This window comes from Danio aesculapii, chromosome 7 (assembly GCF_903798145.1).
Source record: "Danio aesculapii chromosome 7, fDanAes4.1, whole genome shotgun sequence".
NCBI classification, from domain to species: Eukaryota; Metazoa; Chordata; class Actinopteri; order Cypriniformes; family Danionidae; genus Danio; species Danio aesculapii.
In genome coordinates, this window is record NC_079441.1 from 69,577,079 (window position 1) to 69,595,592 (window position 18,514).

Consider the following 18,514-nt stretch of genomic DNA (forward strand, 5'->3'; position numbering starts at 1 on the left):
TCCATTTTAGCCCCTGAGATGGGCTTGATAACTAGGGCTGAGCTGCCACTGAAAGGCATAAGCCGTCACGTCACACAGAAATCTCTAGGCTGCGTTTTCCCTGCTATCGCTCACTCTCATCTGCCTGCCGGCTCGCCCCACACGGCCCTGCAATAATGGAACATCATGTACAAAAATGTCAGGAAAGCGTACGGCATGAAATAATGAATCATAATCGTGAGGAAAGCTCGCAGTGTTTCAGCACACACAAGCCATGTGTTTGTCGTGTAAATCTGAACGTGAGCATATTTGTGCATGCGCGCACTTTGTGTGTGTACAGCTGCGATCGTATTTGATATGCTAATTTCCAAAGGCCTCTAAATTATTAACACGCTCATAACTGCTGAAAATCTCCTCAACACAATTTACTACGTGCTTTCTGTCATCTGATTAATAGTGCATGCTTTTTTTAGCAAGTAAAAGCTCTTATCTCATGATTTAATAGTTATATATTTTAATATTTCTTCTACTCTTTATTTGGTCAAACATTATTGTTGTTTCTCACAGTAACATCATTATAGAACAAGTCTACCTGGGTGGGTTGTGGGGATTTTGCGTCGTTTTTTACAACATAATCATAAGCTGTGTTCTCTCTATATTGAACAAAAAAGGCAATAATAAAAACAAGTGTTGTATATAATAATATATATATAACTGTAGAAGGGTTCTTTGTGTGGGAAGAAGAAGACAGGGTCGGCGATAAGGTAAGTGACAATTTTATTATTGTTATTTCTTTATCTGGTTCAACACAAGGCTCAAAGGCGCTGGTTGTAGCTCAGCTCTCTCTCCCGACTGGTCTCTCTCGCTCCCTTAAGAAGGCGTCTCTCCGGCCCAATCACTAGAGAAAGCAGGTGTTATTAATTATTCTGATTGGGCTACTGACCAGCCGCCGGTGTCTCCACTCGCTCTCCCCCCTTTCTGGGTGTTCGTCCACGCTCTCCCCACCACAATAACATATAACATAAACGCAAGCATAACTTTTTAATATTTTTAAGATAAACACTTACCGAACTAAAGCTTAAATTAAGCTAATATCCATAAATCTCAACATTAAAATGTTGGTCTCAAATATCACTATATCTCAGTCATAAGAACTGTGTTATACTGCTTTACGTTTTAAAACAACAGAGCTATGATCAAATATAGCATATAAATATCATCCTATTTAGACATTATTGGATTAAAAGTGAAAACGTATGCATTTTATGCAGTTAGTCTGTTATAAAGGGGCCATTAATTTGCATTAACATTTAGAAATTGAACAATAATTAGCAATATTAAAAACAATTGTTCACAAAAAAACTAGGTAAGAGCTCTTTTTGTTGTGGATTCTCAACACGTCTAACTTTCTTTTATTTTTAAGATAAACTCTTACCCAACTGAAGCTTAACTTCAGTTAATTTCCATAAATCTTTTTTGCTTAATTAATATCAAATATGATCTATCGCTATTTCTCAGTCATAATAATTGTGTTACACTGGATTTTAAAACAATAAAATGAAGCATTTAAATATCATCTTCCTTAGACATTAAAAATGTCTCCATTTTATGTAATTAGTTGGTTATAAAAATCTCATTATTTCTTTAATTTCAGCTTAGTTCCTTTATTAATCTGGGGTCGCCCCAGCGGAATGAACCACCAACTTATCCAGCTTATGTTTTACGCAGCAGATGCCCTTACAGCCACAACCCATCTCTGGGAAACACCCATACACTCTCAATCCCACACATACACTACGGCCAACTTACCCAATTCACCTACAGCGCATGTGTTTGGACAAGTGGGGGAAACCGGAGCACCCGGAGGAAACCCACGCAAACACTGGGAGAACTTATAAACTCCACACAAAAAATGCCAACTGACCCAGCCAAGCTTAAACCAGCGACTTTTTTGCTGTGAGGCGATTGTGCTACCCACTGCGCCACTGTGTTGCTGGATCTCATTATAATATATATATGTATATGTATATATATATATATATAAATTATTATTATTTATTAAACAGTTGTCTGGTTCTCGTTTCTGATTGGCTGATAGCTGTGACATATTAAAGTAATATCAGCACTCATACAGCTACTTCACCCTTGTGTGTTACTCTGCCCACACGAGTGGCAAACAGAGGACTACAGTTTGACAAATATTGCAGCTGTTGGACAACATAATGCAGCATTAGAGCTTTTTTAGTCGAGAATGTAGCTGTTCAGATAACAACTATGCAGTTTATTCATAAGGATAGTGCCTATTTTATATATTCAAAATTCAGCACATCGACGGCCATTAGCCTGTCATACTGAGCAGTGCAAAGAGGGCTGACGTTAAGCCACCAGATGGCGACAGAGACCACATAATAAGTCTTCAGCGGAGAGAAACAGCATTTTCTCAGCATACATTTCAAACTAAAGCTGAACAATTCACATCAACAAATACAGAACAGGTAAATGACTTTCTAAGTCGATCTCTTGCTTTGTATGTTGTAGTGCTGTATTAATACCATAGTAATTTGGTAGCGTTTGCTTTGCTTTGGCTTTTTCGGGGTTAATTACTGTGATCTCCTGATTGCGATACTGGGAAATCACTGTAGACTGATGGCAATTTATGCCGTTCAGCCTTATAATCTTAAAATGTCAGCAAAATCACCTGTTTTGTCATCACTTCAGACATTACGCAAGAGAATCATTCAAACACTAGCTCTAACGCGACTTCTGTGAATTATTAACAGTTTCTGCTGTTCTGACGTCACCTGCAGATGTGAATGAACGGCGGAAGAAAGTAGTTCCTCTTACAAAAGGGTTTTTGAGACTCTACGTGTTTGATTTTCTTTTTTATACACATGATATGTCGTCAAACTGTTGTATAAACGCAATATCACGTGAGCAGCAATTCGGTATTGCTGTATATCGTCACTGGTGGGACACTAAGGCACTCAGCCTGCAGCCTTAAACCGACACACACCTCCTACCAGTGCTGATATACTGCCATATCGCACCGCATGTGACATTGCTCAAATATTGAGCGCATAAACATCATATTTTTGATAAGTTTAGATCAAAACAGATGTTTTCTTTTCATTTAGATCATATAATGTTAGCTATAAAAGACTAAAAAAATCTAATTCAAGATTGAAAATTAAAAAACAAGATCCCTAGTATAAAAAATAATTATATATATATATATATATATATATATATATATATATATATACAATAATACAATATTAATATTTAAAAAAACAACTGTGTATTATTATTATTATTTTAGACTTTAAAGGGTCAAATACTTGTGCTCTTTGCTATTTTATTGCTCACTACAAGCAGAGAACACAACAAAACCAATCGTAATCAACATTGGCAGCCATCGCTATTCAAACTGTTAAACAGCCCAGACAGGATGAGTGTCTGTGTCTCTGTGCATGTGTGTGTGTGTGTGGCCTGCTTGTTGTGTGACATCAGTGGACTCGCCAGGCCACCCATTAACTATACCGCAGTCAGACAGGTTAAGAAAACATTGCCAGGGGTTTGAATGAGTGCAGGGACGAGGAAGAAAAAGTTCTGCCAGCTAGCTTTACACAAGAACTGGCCATTCATTAACCTGTCTTCACTCCGCTCTTGGGCACTGCGCTGACCCACATAGGCCACTATTGGAAATGCATATACAATACACACATTCATCACTATTGACAGCTCATGTCCCATCTCACTGAACTAGGATTAACTTGTGCTTAATCTGTCAGCAGGAGAATTATGAAGTGGGTGATGAAACAAAAACAAAAAACAGTCCAAGGTATGTTATATATGAATTTCAGATTACAGAAGCAGCAATGCATGGTAATTATTACCTTGTTAAAGCAACGGTTCACCCTTAGTAAGACTATGCTTTGTTTATTTAAATATGCTTTCATAATATGTGCTGCAGAGTCATCAAAATGACTCTACAAAATGCTAAAATTGTTATAATAACATTAAAAAAAAATGTTGTGGTAACCCAATGTTGGGTCAAATGTGGACAAACCCAATGTTGTTGAATTTTTTAATTATATTAAAAGGGATAGTTCACCCAAAACTGCAAATTCTGCCATCATTTACTCAATCTTCACTTGTTCCTTCACATGTTTGACTTTATCTTCTGTTGCACACAAAGTAAGATCATTTAAACAAAAGCTGGAAACCTGTAACCATTGACTTCCATTCTATTTGTTTTGTTTCTGCAATGGAAGTCAATGGTTACTGATTTTCAGCTTTCTTCAAAATATCTTATGGTGTGGTTATAGTGGTTATTAGAAACTCATTAAGGTTTATAACCACTTGAGGGTAAGTGAATAGTCTGAATCATCAACCCTAAAAAAATGCTAGGTTGTCGTAACCCAATGTTGGGTCAAATGTGGACAAACCCAATGTGGTTGAATTTTTTTAATTATATTAAAAAGGGATAGTTCACCCAAAACTGCAAATTCTGCCATCATTTACTCAATCTTCACTTGTTCCTTCACATGTTTGACTTTATCTTCTGTTGCACACAAAATAAGATCATTTAAACAAAAGCTGGAAACCTGTAACCATTGACTTCCATTCTATTTGTTTTGTTTCTGCTATGGAAGTCAATGGTTAGTGATTTTCAGCTTTCTTCAAAATATCTTATGGTGTGGTTATAGTGGTTATTGGAAACTCATTAGGTTTATAACCACTTGAGGGTAAGTGAATAGTCTGAATCATCAACTCTAAAAAAATGCTAGGTTGTCGTAACCCAATGTTGGGTCAAATGTGGACAAACCCAACGTTATTTTATTTGTCATCATTTACTCAATCTTCACTTGTTCCATCACATGTTTCACTTTATTTCTTTTGTTAAGCACAAAAAAAGTTCATTTGGACAAAGCTGGAAACCTGTAACCATTGACTTCCATTGTATTTGTTTTTCCTACTATGGAAGTCAATGGTTGCTTTCTTCAAAATATCAGGTTATAGTGGTTATAAGACACTCATTAAGGTTTATAACCACTTGAGGGTGAGTAAATAGTCTGTGCTGCAGTCATCAACTCTAAAAATTGTTGGGTTGTTGTAACCCAATATTGGGTCAAATGTGGACAAACCCAATGTTGTTGTTGTTTATTTTCCAATTATATTAAAAGAAATATTTCACCCAAAACTGCAAATTCTGTCATCATTTATTCACCCTTCACATGTTTGATGTTCTTTCTTCTGCTGAACACATAACGAGATCATTTCAACAAAGCTGGAAACCTGTAACCATTGACTTCCATTGTATTTGTTTTTACTATGCTACTATGGAAGTCAATGGTTACTGGTTTTCAGCTTTTTTCAAAATATCGAATTTACACAATTCGTAACTTGTACAATTTGATCATCCCCTAATGATGTTTGGGTTCAGGTGTGGGCTTTGGGGAGGACATTCCCTTATAAAAATCATATGTTTCGAATAGTGTCGTATGGATTTCTACGAATTAGCCAATAGAAACCAATGTTGTTGTATTTTTAATTATATTAAAAGAGATAGTACACCCAAATTCTGTCATAATTTACTCACTCTTTACTTGTTCCCTAACATGTTCGACTTTCTTTCTTCCGTTGAACACAAAACAAGTTCATTTGGAAACCTGTAACCATTGACTTCCATTGCATTTGTTTTTCCCACAATGAAAGTCAATGGTTACCAATTTTCAGCTTTCTCCAAGATATGTGGTTCAAGTGGTTATAAGAAGGTTTATAACCACTTGAGGGTGACAAAATAGTTCCTAAATGTCTTTTTGTGTGTGAAATATCCCTTTAATTAACATTTTTATCTGATTGCTTTCCACTTGTAATGGTCTTGTGGAAGAATTCCCTATCACACCATGACACAAACCCCAAAATGTGCAACAGACCTATATTTGTCAGCACTCAGAGCATTATCATTGCTCTTCTCTATCTACACAGATAGCACATAATGAACTCGCCAGGGCCAGATCTGCTTTGTTTTAGCCGCCTCATTCTTTTTTCCTATGGACTTTGCTTGCTTTGTCGGTGACGAAGAAGCGCGAGTTGCAACAGGTTTAAAGTTTTACCTCTTCCCTTTTTCAACAGGAACAAGCTGGTTAAAAGTGGACCATCTAGAAATTACGGTGACAATGCAGTTATGAAAGTAGTTGTATATTTTAAATGAACTCCATTTGTACTAAACTACAATGGAATATTTACATGCCATTAAATACATCTACACTATACAAAAAAGAGACGAGGAAATATACCAACACAATCTAGTGCCAATTCGTAACTCATTCATTTTGATCATCCCCTAATGACATTTGGGTTTAGGTGTGGGCTTTGGGTAGGACATCTCTTTTTGAAAATCATACGTTTTCGAATGAATCTTATGGATTTGTCTGAATTAACCAATAGAAACCAATATTGCTGTCTTTTTAGTTATATTAAAAGAGATAGCTCACCCAAAATCGCAAATTATGTCATCATTTACTCACTATTCACTTGTTCCTTTACCTGTTTAACAATATTTCTGCTGTTGAACACAAAAGAAGATCATTTGGAGAAAACTGAAAACCTGTAACCATTGATCTCCATTGTATTTGTGTTTTCTACTATGGAAGTCAATGTTTTAAAATAACTTATTGTGTGGTTATAGTGGTTAAAAGAAACTCATTAAGGTTTATAACCACTTGAGGGTGAGTTAATAGTCTGTACTGCAGAGTCATCAAAGGGACCAACACAATCAAGGGGCAATTTGTAACTCGTATAATTTGATCTTCCCCTAATGACAGTTGGGTTTAGGTATGGGCTTTGGGTAGGACATCTCCTTTTGAAAATCATTTGCTTTCAAATGAATGGAGTCGTATGGATTGGTGCGAATTAGCCAATAGAAACTATTGTTGTCTTTTCAGTTATATTAAAAGAGATAGTTCACCCAATTCTGCAAATCCTGTCATCATTTACTCACTATTCACTTGTTCCTCCACATGTTTGACTTTATCTTCTGTTGAACACAAAACATGATCATTTGAACAAAAGCTGGAAACCTGTAACCATTGACTTCCATTGTATTTTTTTTTCCTACTATGAAAGTCAATAGTTACCAGTTTTCAACTTTCTTCAAAATATCAGGTTATAGTGGTTATAAGAAACTCATTAAGGTTTATAACCACTTGAGGGTGAGTGAATAGTCTGTGCTGCAGAGTCATTAATGTGACCCAAAGTGACTCTAAAAATATACCAACACAATCTAGTAGCAATTCATAACTCATACAATCTGATCATCCCCTAATGACAGTTGGGTTTAGGTGTGGGCTTTGGGTAGGACATCTCCTTTTGAAAATCATACGTTTTCGAATGAATGGAGATGTATGGATTTGTATGAATTAGCCAATGCATACATACTGTAAAATAATTACATCTCTTTACTGAGATCAGCATAAAAATGCATACGCTAGAACCGCACTGGTGACTTTTTGTAATATTTAATTAAAAGTTAATATTCAATTATAGTTAGAAAAATAATAATATATTTTTAAAGCTGTCAATCAGCATTTTTTCTTTCAAAAAGACCATGTCTAACATAAAACAGCATACCATTTTGAGGAATGTAAACAATAACAATTGTCCTAATGTATTTCCTGTTTAACATTTTTAATTTCCATAGCTTCAAAGAATCCAAAAAGATCCACTTATTGATAAATAACACTATGATAACTGTTTTAACGTGAAGATATGATTGAATTCCCTCTTATTACAAGTATGAAATAGTATAACAAGCAGGATATGTTCAGGGGACAATGACATGACCAAAATGAAATGGCCTATGTAACTCATTCTGTAGAATCTCCACCAATCAGTGAAATGTAAATTGAAGGCTCCGCCCACTCACATGAAGCACAGTTACAGTCTCAGTTTTGCTTAAATCTTAAATATTTGTATTCATAAACGCATTATATGCCATAAATGCAGAATATAGCAGTGATACAAATATGCACTGTACAAAGCACCTCAAAATGTATATAATACGCTCCATCAGAGGCCACAGAAAGTGCAAAATACAAGAAAAATGCAAGGTTTTCGAGCAGAAAGCTCTTCCTCAGTGCACCAACACTCTAAATACTCAATTGTAATTGTAAAATATGTCATTTATGTAATCAACAAATGTCAGTCATTCCATATGTAACCAGCTCAACAGTTTTCTACTCCTCCGTTGTCTTTTATTTGAATATTTTATCCGCAGTGCATCCTAGGATTGCCTTTTGGTCTAATACATTTCAGTCTGTAATATTGCGATTCACCACATAGCTGGCTGGCTCGCTTCACTGCTTATAACTCTTAAAACAAAGACTTTTTTAAAAATCCCCATGGGGAAAATACTTCCAGAACCAAGGCTGCTAAAACAGTGGGCGAACACTGCAGCACTCTATTATAACTGACCATTACTCTGGAACAGCGGGAGAAATGCGCGCACAAACACCCATAAACTTCAGCGCTCCGGGCACAAGATTGTAGGTACAAACGCTGACCTTAAGTATACCGAGCAAAGGTTGCGTGCTTATCATAATACTATCAGACGGCATGAGTAAATGCTCATTCACATTCTGTTATTAACTAATAAACCAGCTTGTGAACAATTCCACAATCATAGTTAAAAGCGCTCTCAATTAGGGCTGCACAATATACCGTTTCAGCATCGATATCACGATGCGATCATCATTCGCAATAGTCAAATCGCAAGTATGCACGATGTTGAGTCTGGATTATAATTTATCAGAGGTCTGTGACTGTATGAGGATTTTAAAAGCATTCCGGATTGAGAAATTGCACTGTTTGTAACTTTAATAATGCAATTTTTTATTATATATATATATATATATATATATATATATATATATATATATATATATATATATATAATAAAAAATTGCATTATTAAAGTTACAAACAAACAGTACAATTACACAATAACAGTACAATTATTTATATATATATATATATATATATATATATATATATATATATATATATATATATATATAATATTTTATTTATTTTTATTTTACATTTGATTACATTTGATTATTCAATTACTGCAATCAGAAAACAATAGCATAGTGTTTATTTTAGCTGTATCTTTATTTTATTGTATTTACACATGCTTGCAGATGTTTATTATATTTTATACAGATTCACTGGCCTACTAAATCATCCCAATCCATCTAATATTATAAATTCTTTCCAAATAGAGATGTTCAAGTCATCTGGTGAAACTAAAGTCATCTCGGAACATACAGTGCTTAACATATATGAGTACACCCCACATAAATCTTTCATTTAAATTAATATTTTGTGCACGTACATTAGATTAGTCAGTACTGAAGCCAAATCTGGAGCTTATCTAACAAAATAACGTATGACAACAGTCCAAAGTAATCAGGGCAAAATTCAAGACAAACAAAGAATTATTCATATTTTATTGACATTCTTGTAGGTTGTACTTTCTTTTTCCAATATTTGGCATGAATTTAAATGTGTTATCTTTCTATTTCTAAAGATGTTCGGTGACTAAAACATTATTTTAATAAATGTATCTGTTTAATAAATCTGTTTTGTTTAAATTCACCAAAATATATGACCTATATTCACTGAGAAATGGATCAAAATAATTTTCATCTCATTTATGTTGAGCACTGTATATTGCAGCATATTGTATATTGTGCAGCCCTACTCTCAATAAACTGCATGAGGCTGGAATCATATCTAATTTTACAAGCATGCATGAACAGATAAGGAAACGTGGCGGTACGCTGACCCTCCTTACCTCAAACAGGTTGGATGCTTCATTGCCATACTGACTGGAAATGATTTCTGATTGGTCGCTGTACCACTTGAGTCCTCCCAGAAAGCTATCTGCGTCGAGGTCGCTGACATCCAGCTCAGAAAGGTCAAGCTCAGGCAGGTCAGGGCAAAGGGGCTGGTCTTCACCAACCAAGGCAGCGCACTGGAAGAGAGAGATGAGATTGTTGAGCACATATTTGCTGACACAATAAATGTCTTCGTTTGGTGTTTGCACACATTTTTTCTAATAAGTTACATATTTAACGGTCTGATTGTGATGTCGTCGAATCTCACAGGGACATTTTTGATGGCTTTAAATGGTTATGTATTATTATTACCTCAAACTACTAAAATGTCCAAAAATTTGTTAAAAGTCTAGAGTTGAATTTTCAACATCAAAAGTCGACAGAGCAGAGAAAATAAATGAAAAACACTTAATAAGTTACATATTTAACGTCTGATCATGAAGCTGTCGAATCTGACAGGGATATTTTTGATGGCTATAAATTATTTCTTATACATTATATTATTTAAAACAACTAAAATGTCAATGAAAGACGCTTTGTTAAAAGTGTAGAGTTGAATTTTCACCAACAAAAGTCAAAAGAGCAGAGAAAATAAATAAAAAAACACTAAAGTTATATATTTAACCGTCTGACTGTGAGACCATCAAAACTGGCAGGGACGGTTTTGATAGCTATAAATTATTTCTTATACATTATATTATTTCAAACTACTAAAATGCCAATAAAAGTTACTTTGTTAAAGTGTAGAGTTGAATTTTCAACATCAAAAGTCGAAAGAGCAGAGAAAATAACTGAAAACACTTAAGTTACACATTTAACGGTCTGATTGTGAAGCTGTCGAATCTCACAGGGACATTTTTGATAGCTATAAATTATTTCTTATACATTATATTATTTAAAACAACTAAAATGCCAATGAAAGTCACTTTGTTTAAAGTGTAGAGTTGAATTTCATAATCAAAAGTCGACAGAGCAGAGAAATGAAATGAAAAACACTAAAGTTACATATTTAATGGTCTGATTGTGATGCCGTTGGATCTGGCAGGGACATTTTTGATGGCTTTGAATGATTTCTTATACAATATATTATTTAAAACAACTAAAATGTCAATAAAAGTCACTTTGTTTAAAGTGTAGAGTTGAATTTTCAACATCAAAAGTCAAAAGAGCAGAGAAAATAACTGAAAACACTTAAGTTACACATTTAACGGTCTGATTGTGACGCTGTCGAATCTCACAGGGGCATTTTTGATAGCTATAAATTATTTCTTATACATTATATTATTTAAAACAACTAAAATGTCAATAAAAGTCACTTTGTTTAAAGTGTAGAGTTGAATTTCATAATCAACAGTCGACAGAGCAGAGAAATGAAATGAAAAACACTAAAGTTACATATTTAATGGTCTGATTGTGGTGCCGTTGGATCTGGCAGGGACATTTTTGATGGCTTTGAATGATTTCTTATACAATATATTATTTAAAACAACTAAAATGTCAATAAAAGTCACTTTGTTTAAAGCGTAGAGTTGAATTTTCAACATCAAAAGTCAAAAGAGCAGAGAAAATAACTGAAAACATTTAATAAGTTACATATATTAAGCGGTCTGATTGTGAAGCTGTCGAATCTCACAGGGGCATTTTTGATAGCTATAAATTATTTCTTATACATTATATTATTTAAAACAACTAAAATGCCAATAAAAGTCACTTTGTTTAAAGCGTAGAGTTGAATTTGTAACATCAAAGTTGACAGAGCAGAGAAATGAAATGAAAAACACTTAAGTTACATATTTAACAATCTGATTGTGAAGCTATCAGATCTGACAGAGACATTTTTGATGGCTATAAATTATTTCTTATAAATTATATTATTTAAAACAACTAAAATGTCAATAAAAGTCACTTTGTTAAAGCGTAGAGATGAATTTGTAACATCAAAGTTGACAGAGCAGAGAAAATAAATGAAAAACACTTAAGTTACATATTTAACAATCTGATTGTGAAGCTATCAGATCTGACAGAGACATTTTTGACAGCTATAAATTATTTCTTATACATTATATTATTTAAAATGACTAAAATGCCAATGAAAGTCACTTTGTTTAAAGTGTAGAGTTGAATTTCATAATCAAAAGTCGACAGAGCAGAGAAATGAAATGAAAAACACTTAACTTACATATTTAATGGTCTGATTGAGATGCCGTTGGATCTGCCAGGGACATTTCTGATAGCTATAAATTATTTCTTATAAATTATATTATTTAAAACAACTAAAATGTCAATAAAAGTCACTTTGTTAAAGTGTAGAGTTGAATTTTCAACATCAATAGTCGAAAGAGCAGAGAAAATAAATGAAAAACACTAAAGTTACACATTTAACGGTTTGATTGTGAAGCCATCAGATCTGACAGGGACATTTTGATAGCTATAAATTATTTCTTATACATTATATTATTTAAAACAACTAAAATGCCAATGAAAGTCACTTTGTTTAGAGTGCAGAGTTGAATTTCATAATCAAAAGTCGACAGAGCAGAGAAAATAAATGAAAAACACTTAATAAGTTACATATTTAATGGTCTGATTGTGAAGCCATATCTGGCAGGGACATTTTTGATAGCTATGAATTATTTCTTATACATTATATTATTTTAAACTACTAAAATGCCAATATAAGTCCCTTTGTTAAAGTTTAGAGTTGAATTTTTAACATCAAAAGTCAGCAAAGTAGAGAAAATAAATGATAAACACTTAATAAGTTACATATTTAATGTCTGATCATGATGCTGTCGAATCTCACAGGGACATTTTTGATGGCTATAAATTATTTCTTATACATTATATTATTTAAAACAACTAAAATGTCATTAAAAGTCACTTTGTTAGTGTAGAGTTGAATTTTCAACATCAAAAGTCGACAGAGCAGAGAAAATAAATGAAAAACACTTAATATGTTACATATTTAACGGTCTGATTGTGATGCCGTCTAATCTCGCAGAGACATGATGATGGTAAAACGATTCGGTTATGCTTTATTAGAAGGTTTCTTTTGTTACAGTGTAACAATTCAATTAAATGATGAGTAATTTTAATTACCTACACTGTCAAAAATATCTGTAAAATAGCAAGATTCATGTTTTATTTTGTGTATAATTTTTATTTATGCTTTTAAATTGCATTATAAGATCTTGATCTTTTTTCCAACAACTTGTAACCTGGGAAAGTTTTACAAAAGTGACTTTTATGAACATGTTTAATAGTTTAAAGTGCTATGTTGTCTGAGTTTGTGTTTTATATTACAGTACAAAACCCTTGTAATAAGCTGCCAGTCAATTTTCTGTCATTTTAAAGACTTATTTCTCTCTCTCTCTCTCTCTCTCTCTCTCTCTCTCTCTCTCTCTCTCTCTCTCTCTCTCTCTCTCTCTCTCTATATATATATATATATATATATTTATATGTATATATATATATATATATATATATATATATATATATATATATATATATATATTACTTAAATTGAGTTGAATTTTCAACATCAAAAGAGATCAACATCCCATAATGCAATCCATAATGGATATTTTTTACAGTGTAGTTGTAATTACTATAGGGTTAAGTTTATGTTTAGGGTTAGTTGCATGCAGATATGCATAATTGACTATAATTACTATAGTAAGTAGAAGGAACATGTGTAACAGACCTAAAAAATAAAGTGTTAGCAACTATTCAAGTAGAATATGAGTCAGACTTTATTTTAATGTACAATTAAAACATTAACAAACCATTAATTAAGACTTTTAGCACAATAAACTACTAATTAGCTGCTTATTAATAGTTTGTAAGCTACTAGCTGGGTTTGGGAATTAGTAGGATTGGAGATTTAAAATAGGATCATACTTTATAAGTGCTAATAATCAGTTCATATCTTAATAATAGGCATATAATAACCCATTAGTACAAGGTGTGAATTGTTACTTAAACTATACACAAAAAAATACACTTGCTGTTTGTTCAAACTACTTACTTAAAATTAGTTAAAACAACACAATTCTTGAATTTTTAGAGCAACAACTTAATTGTTTTATGTTCAATCAACTTAAATATGTAAAGACTAATAAATTAACTTCATTCATTCATGTTTTCCATTACAAATCGATTGTTTGGAACCCAGCAGAGTAAAGGGTTATCAGAATTTGCCTTGTTTTACTGTTTGCTTGCACTTACTATTTATTTGTCTGACTTTGGAGCAGCTGTGTGATCTCAAACACATATCAGGCCGCAAACGGTGGGATCAACAGATATTAAATCATATTCAGCTCTGGTCGGGCTGCACAACACCTTGTATACAGATGCCAGTCTCCATATAAACATGTTCCTGGAATAAGCTTGCAGACCGATTTCTTTTCCATTGTTTTTATTGATTGTTTGTTTTTTCTGGTTTGTTTATTTATTGATTTGCATTTACTTTAAAACCAAATCCCATTCATTTCTGTCTTTCTTTTTGAATCCAATAAAACTTGCCAGTCATCCTTTGTCAGGTTTTAACATGTGATGCACAAACAAAACATGCATTGATTCTTGAGACTAAAGAAATTTCCTATTTTCTCTAACATACCTGAAATGTTTTGGCAATGTGACAACTGAGGCGTTTTGATATTCAAGACAGGACGATGGTTTAAATTTGATATTCCTTGATAGGAAAATGTTTAAATGGATATCCCTTGATTAACTAACTAATAAATGAATGAATGAATGAACGAACAAACAAACAAATACAAAAATACAATACAAACTATGTGAAAATCGATCAAATAAGTCAATTTATAGCGACTCTCTGTCACTAAATACCCTTTATCAGTCATTTTAGCCAAAGCTTGGATAAACTGCATGCGTCATATCTCAAAACTCCACACCTATCTGACAGATGCAAGTGTAACCCTGCCGGTCCTACACCACCCAACTCGCTCCGAGCTGGTATCGAACTGGCGACCTTCCGCATGGGAGTCCGGTGCTCTACCAAGGAGGCTAAAGACCATGGCCTCTAGCGTCTGTCGCTAGAGCACCTTTAGAGGTCCAAGGAGTGAGGTTTACCTGCACAGCACTTACTAGCTGGCCTCCGTTACACAAGCAATAACTGTTCCTCTATATAAGAGATGCCTAAAGTAGAGCCTGTGTTTTGCAACCTTTGATTTGGCCCACCATCCCATCTAGGAGTAGACTGAGTATGATGAAGAGGGTTGGGGTGAATGACTTTAACATAGATATCATTTAATTTGACATAACCTTTTTTGTTTGTTTTTTACTGAGCTACAAAAATGCAAACTGAAATTAAATGTTTTAATTAAATGTTGTAAGCGAATCTGATTTTTTTAACATGTAAATACTGTCACTCGACGGATAGAGAACTATGCAGAAGACATCGACTATGCAGAATACATCGGCAAGCGAATCAAGGCAAAAACGAGTGCAATTTTGTTATAAATTAGATTATTTTGTTTTGACTGTGTTAAGTTCATTGTAAAATGTACAAAATACTGTATTAGTTAATTAAAAGCATTGTTTTTTTAGTCATTTTAAGCATTATTAAATGAATTAGGAAATTATCCATGGTAAATTATCCCACCTATATTTGTCTTCGGCCCACTAGCCTCAATCAAGTTCGGTTTTTGGCCCTTCATAAGAAAAAGTTTGGGCACCCCTGCTTTATATGATTCATAGGAAGTGTAACTCACCAACATAATTCAGACCTGTTTGACTAGTATTCAAAAGCTACTCTATTCACTGCCGCTTACAAACGTACACATGAGGTAAACATGTATATCTAATCCACAAGCGTATTCAAATGTGGACACAGGGTTTCTACAAAAACCACAACAACATAACCAACCAGAAAACAAACAATTCGGTGATTGGTTGCGGGAGGGGAGGGGCGGGCCGTCGTAGGGAAGAGCGCAACAGCCACGCCCTCTGATTGGTCAGAATACTGTACTTCATTGCAATGAGTATGTTGTGAGTAAAACAGAAGCGAAGTGGAAGCTGAAGCAGCAGCAGCAGCAGCCGTGAGCGCGGATAGACCGACCGACCAACCGCGCGCGCGCGCACAGGTGTATAGAGTTTGAATAGACGGCGGAGGGTGCTGTAGAGTGATGCTTTTCCATCAACAGCACAATGTTTATTATTATTACTAACTAACAGCTCATTTTGAGTCCCTCTTCGTATCAACATTTCTGCTGTTTTCTCAGTAATACTATCACGAATGCAATGCCGCAAATAAAAAGCGACACTCCGCTCGAAGACATCAGGATGATACAGTTTGAATTACAGATATCGCGCACGACACACTTGATCATCGGCATCTGATTTAGTTTAGATCTGTTTACGACGCAAACCCCGTCCTGCTGCTGTCACAGATTCATAGCAAAACGCTCACATGCAGTGACAGACTAATGATAATATCTGATCAAATGACATGCATGTTCTGCAGCCTTCTCCCGTTTTTTTTTTTTCACTCAAAAATACGGACACGCTTATCACGAGCACATGCAGAGAGAGAGAGAGAGAGAGAGAGAGAGAGAGAGAGAGAGAGAGAGAGAGAGAGAGAGAGGGAGAGAGAGAGAGAGAGAGAGAATAGCTACTTGTAGGCACCTGGAACTGATATGATTAGAATTGGAAGCGAGAAGCAATTTGCTGATTGTGTTTAGATGGATTTATGCTCCGACTGAGACTCTCAACTAACCTCTTAAAATGTACATAACAATAGCGCACGTGCATACGGTGCAGCCTAGACATCATATATACAGCGAGACATTTGTGTCTATATGGTGCGTAAAAGTTTCATCCAAGAAATGCTTTTAAAATACGACTGCAATGGATTACTAGATAGATAGATAGATAGATAGATAGATAGATAGATAGATAGATAGATAGATAGATAGATAGATAGATAGATAGATAGATAGATAGATAGATAGATAGATAGATAGATAATCTGCACTGATAATGCATAATTAACGATAAAGTGCACATCTTGCATTTCGCCGAGCCCAAAGAGCGTCCAGAATTGCGCGTTTCCGCGATTCTTTACACTTAAAAGCGTCGTGCACAGCTCTGCAATCCTTAATGAAGTATTGCACTGGAGCAACGCGATGATGTCTCGCTAAGTAAAAGATGTTCAGCTTTTTGTCGCTGGATCCCAATGCACAGCTCATATTCTTCAATAATAAATCCAGCACGCGCTCGGAATGCATGCACGCGAACAGGCTTCCGTTCGAGACTGTGTCTGCTTTTCTGATGGGAAAGTTTCGATGTACAATACCTGACGCACTGAGCACATATATTAGTAATTCCAGCACATCGGCTCGCACTGAGGCAGATATACCTGTCTCATCATCACCTGCGTTACCAGCGAGCGAGGAAACGAGCGCGCGCTCTCCATCCACGGGCATGTCAACACAATTTCCCACGACAAGACATCCTAAGTAGGCTGTCACTGTTCAACTCCGAGAAAAAGCCTCTCGCTATATCGCCAGATAAATCACAGCACACACAACACATTAGACCTTCTCACAACGCGGCGTATTCCCGTGCGTTTCCCCCGTGCGTCAACCGGAGCTACAGTAGCAGTCTTGGAGGGTTTTTCAGCGCTCCGTCTCCTCAAGAACGAAAAAAATTGTGCTCCAGCCCTGGAAGAATAAGTTGCACATCAGTTCTCACCTCTAGTTCTCTCCACACCGAATCCTGATTACACCTGTCCCACGCCATCCAGCCCCTGAATGACGGCACGGAAAAATAAAAAAGAAATCACGGGCAAAAGAGAAAATCCACTCGTTCCCTCGCGCCCCTCACTGACAATGAACCGAGGGCACCTGTCTTACAACTGCTTTCCATCACATGACAAAGCTATTAAAAGTAGGCAGGGGAGTGACTCCCCTTCGCCGTTACTCGCCAATGACGCGCCGTGCGGTAGGCGGAGTCTGGCACGCGCATAGTAAATCTTGCCCAACTATAAAACCTCTCGCTCTTCTCAACATGCCTCTAGTTGCAGCAAGGGATTGGGACCAAGATCGAGATATAAATACGACGAGTTTCTTCACTTCAGCTTTCACTAACGTCTTCTAAATGTCAATTCTACCTACGTGCGTAAAATCGATCACTCTTGCCTATTCAGCGGTACCGCAGATCTCAAGCGCGCAGAGCTCGGAAAATATAGAGTTCGAATCCCGAGTCTTAAATTGAGTCGGTTCCTTTTGGTGAATCAAACAGGCACAGGGCGTCCAGCACAGTTCGGATGACACGGGTTATTTATAGCAGGGGGGTTTAAATCTTGTTGATGGCACAACCCCCGAAACACGATCATGCTCATGTGAGAGACACTCATCCTAGAATTTAAAAGGCATTTATGTAATGTATTGTACTAAAGACTTTATGCATGGCTAAATATGTTAATCACTGCCTTTTTCCACTCATTAAATAGTTTATTTATCCACTTATTTTAGGGCATTAAAAATAATGCATTTTATTAAAAATCATTCCTTTTTTCGGCTTAGTCACTTTATTAATCAGGGGTTGCCACAGCGGAATGAACCGCCAACTTATCCAGCACATGTTTTGTGCACGGATGCCCTTTC

The 18,514-nt window shown here is 35.3% G+C and overlaps 1 protein-coding gene across 3 annotated transcripts in view; it reads right to left on the minus strand.

The window, feature by feature from the left end:
- LOC130232485 (peroxisome proliferator-activated receptor gamma coactivator 1-alpha-like) overlaps positions 1-17,770 on the minus strand; it is an 89,965-nt gene extending 72,195 nt beyond the window's left edge. For all 3 annotated transcript variants that reach the window (XM_056462425.1, XM_056462424.1, XM_056462423.1), the window contains exons 1-2: positions 17,601-17,770; positions 9,842-10,021 (exon numbers count right to left, since the gene is read on the minus strand). In XM_056462425.1, coding sequence (XP_056318400.1) covers positions 9,842-10,021; positions 17,601-17,648 — 228 coding nt within the window. In that variant the 5' untranslated portion in view covers positions 17,649-17,770. The remainder of the gene's footprint in view (positions 1-9,841; positions 10,022-17,600) is intronic.
- Positions 17,771-18,514: the final 744 nt, after the last annotated feature.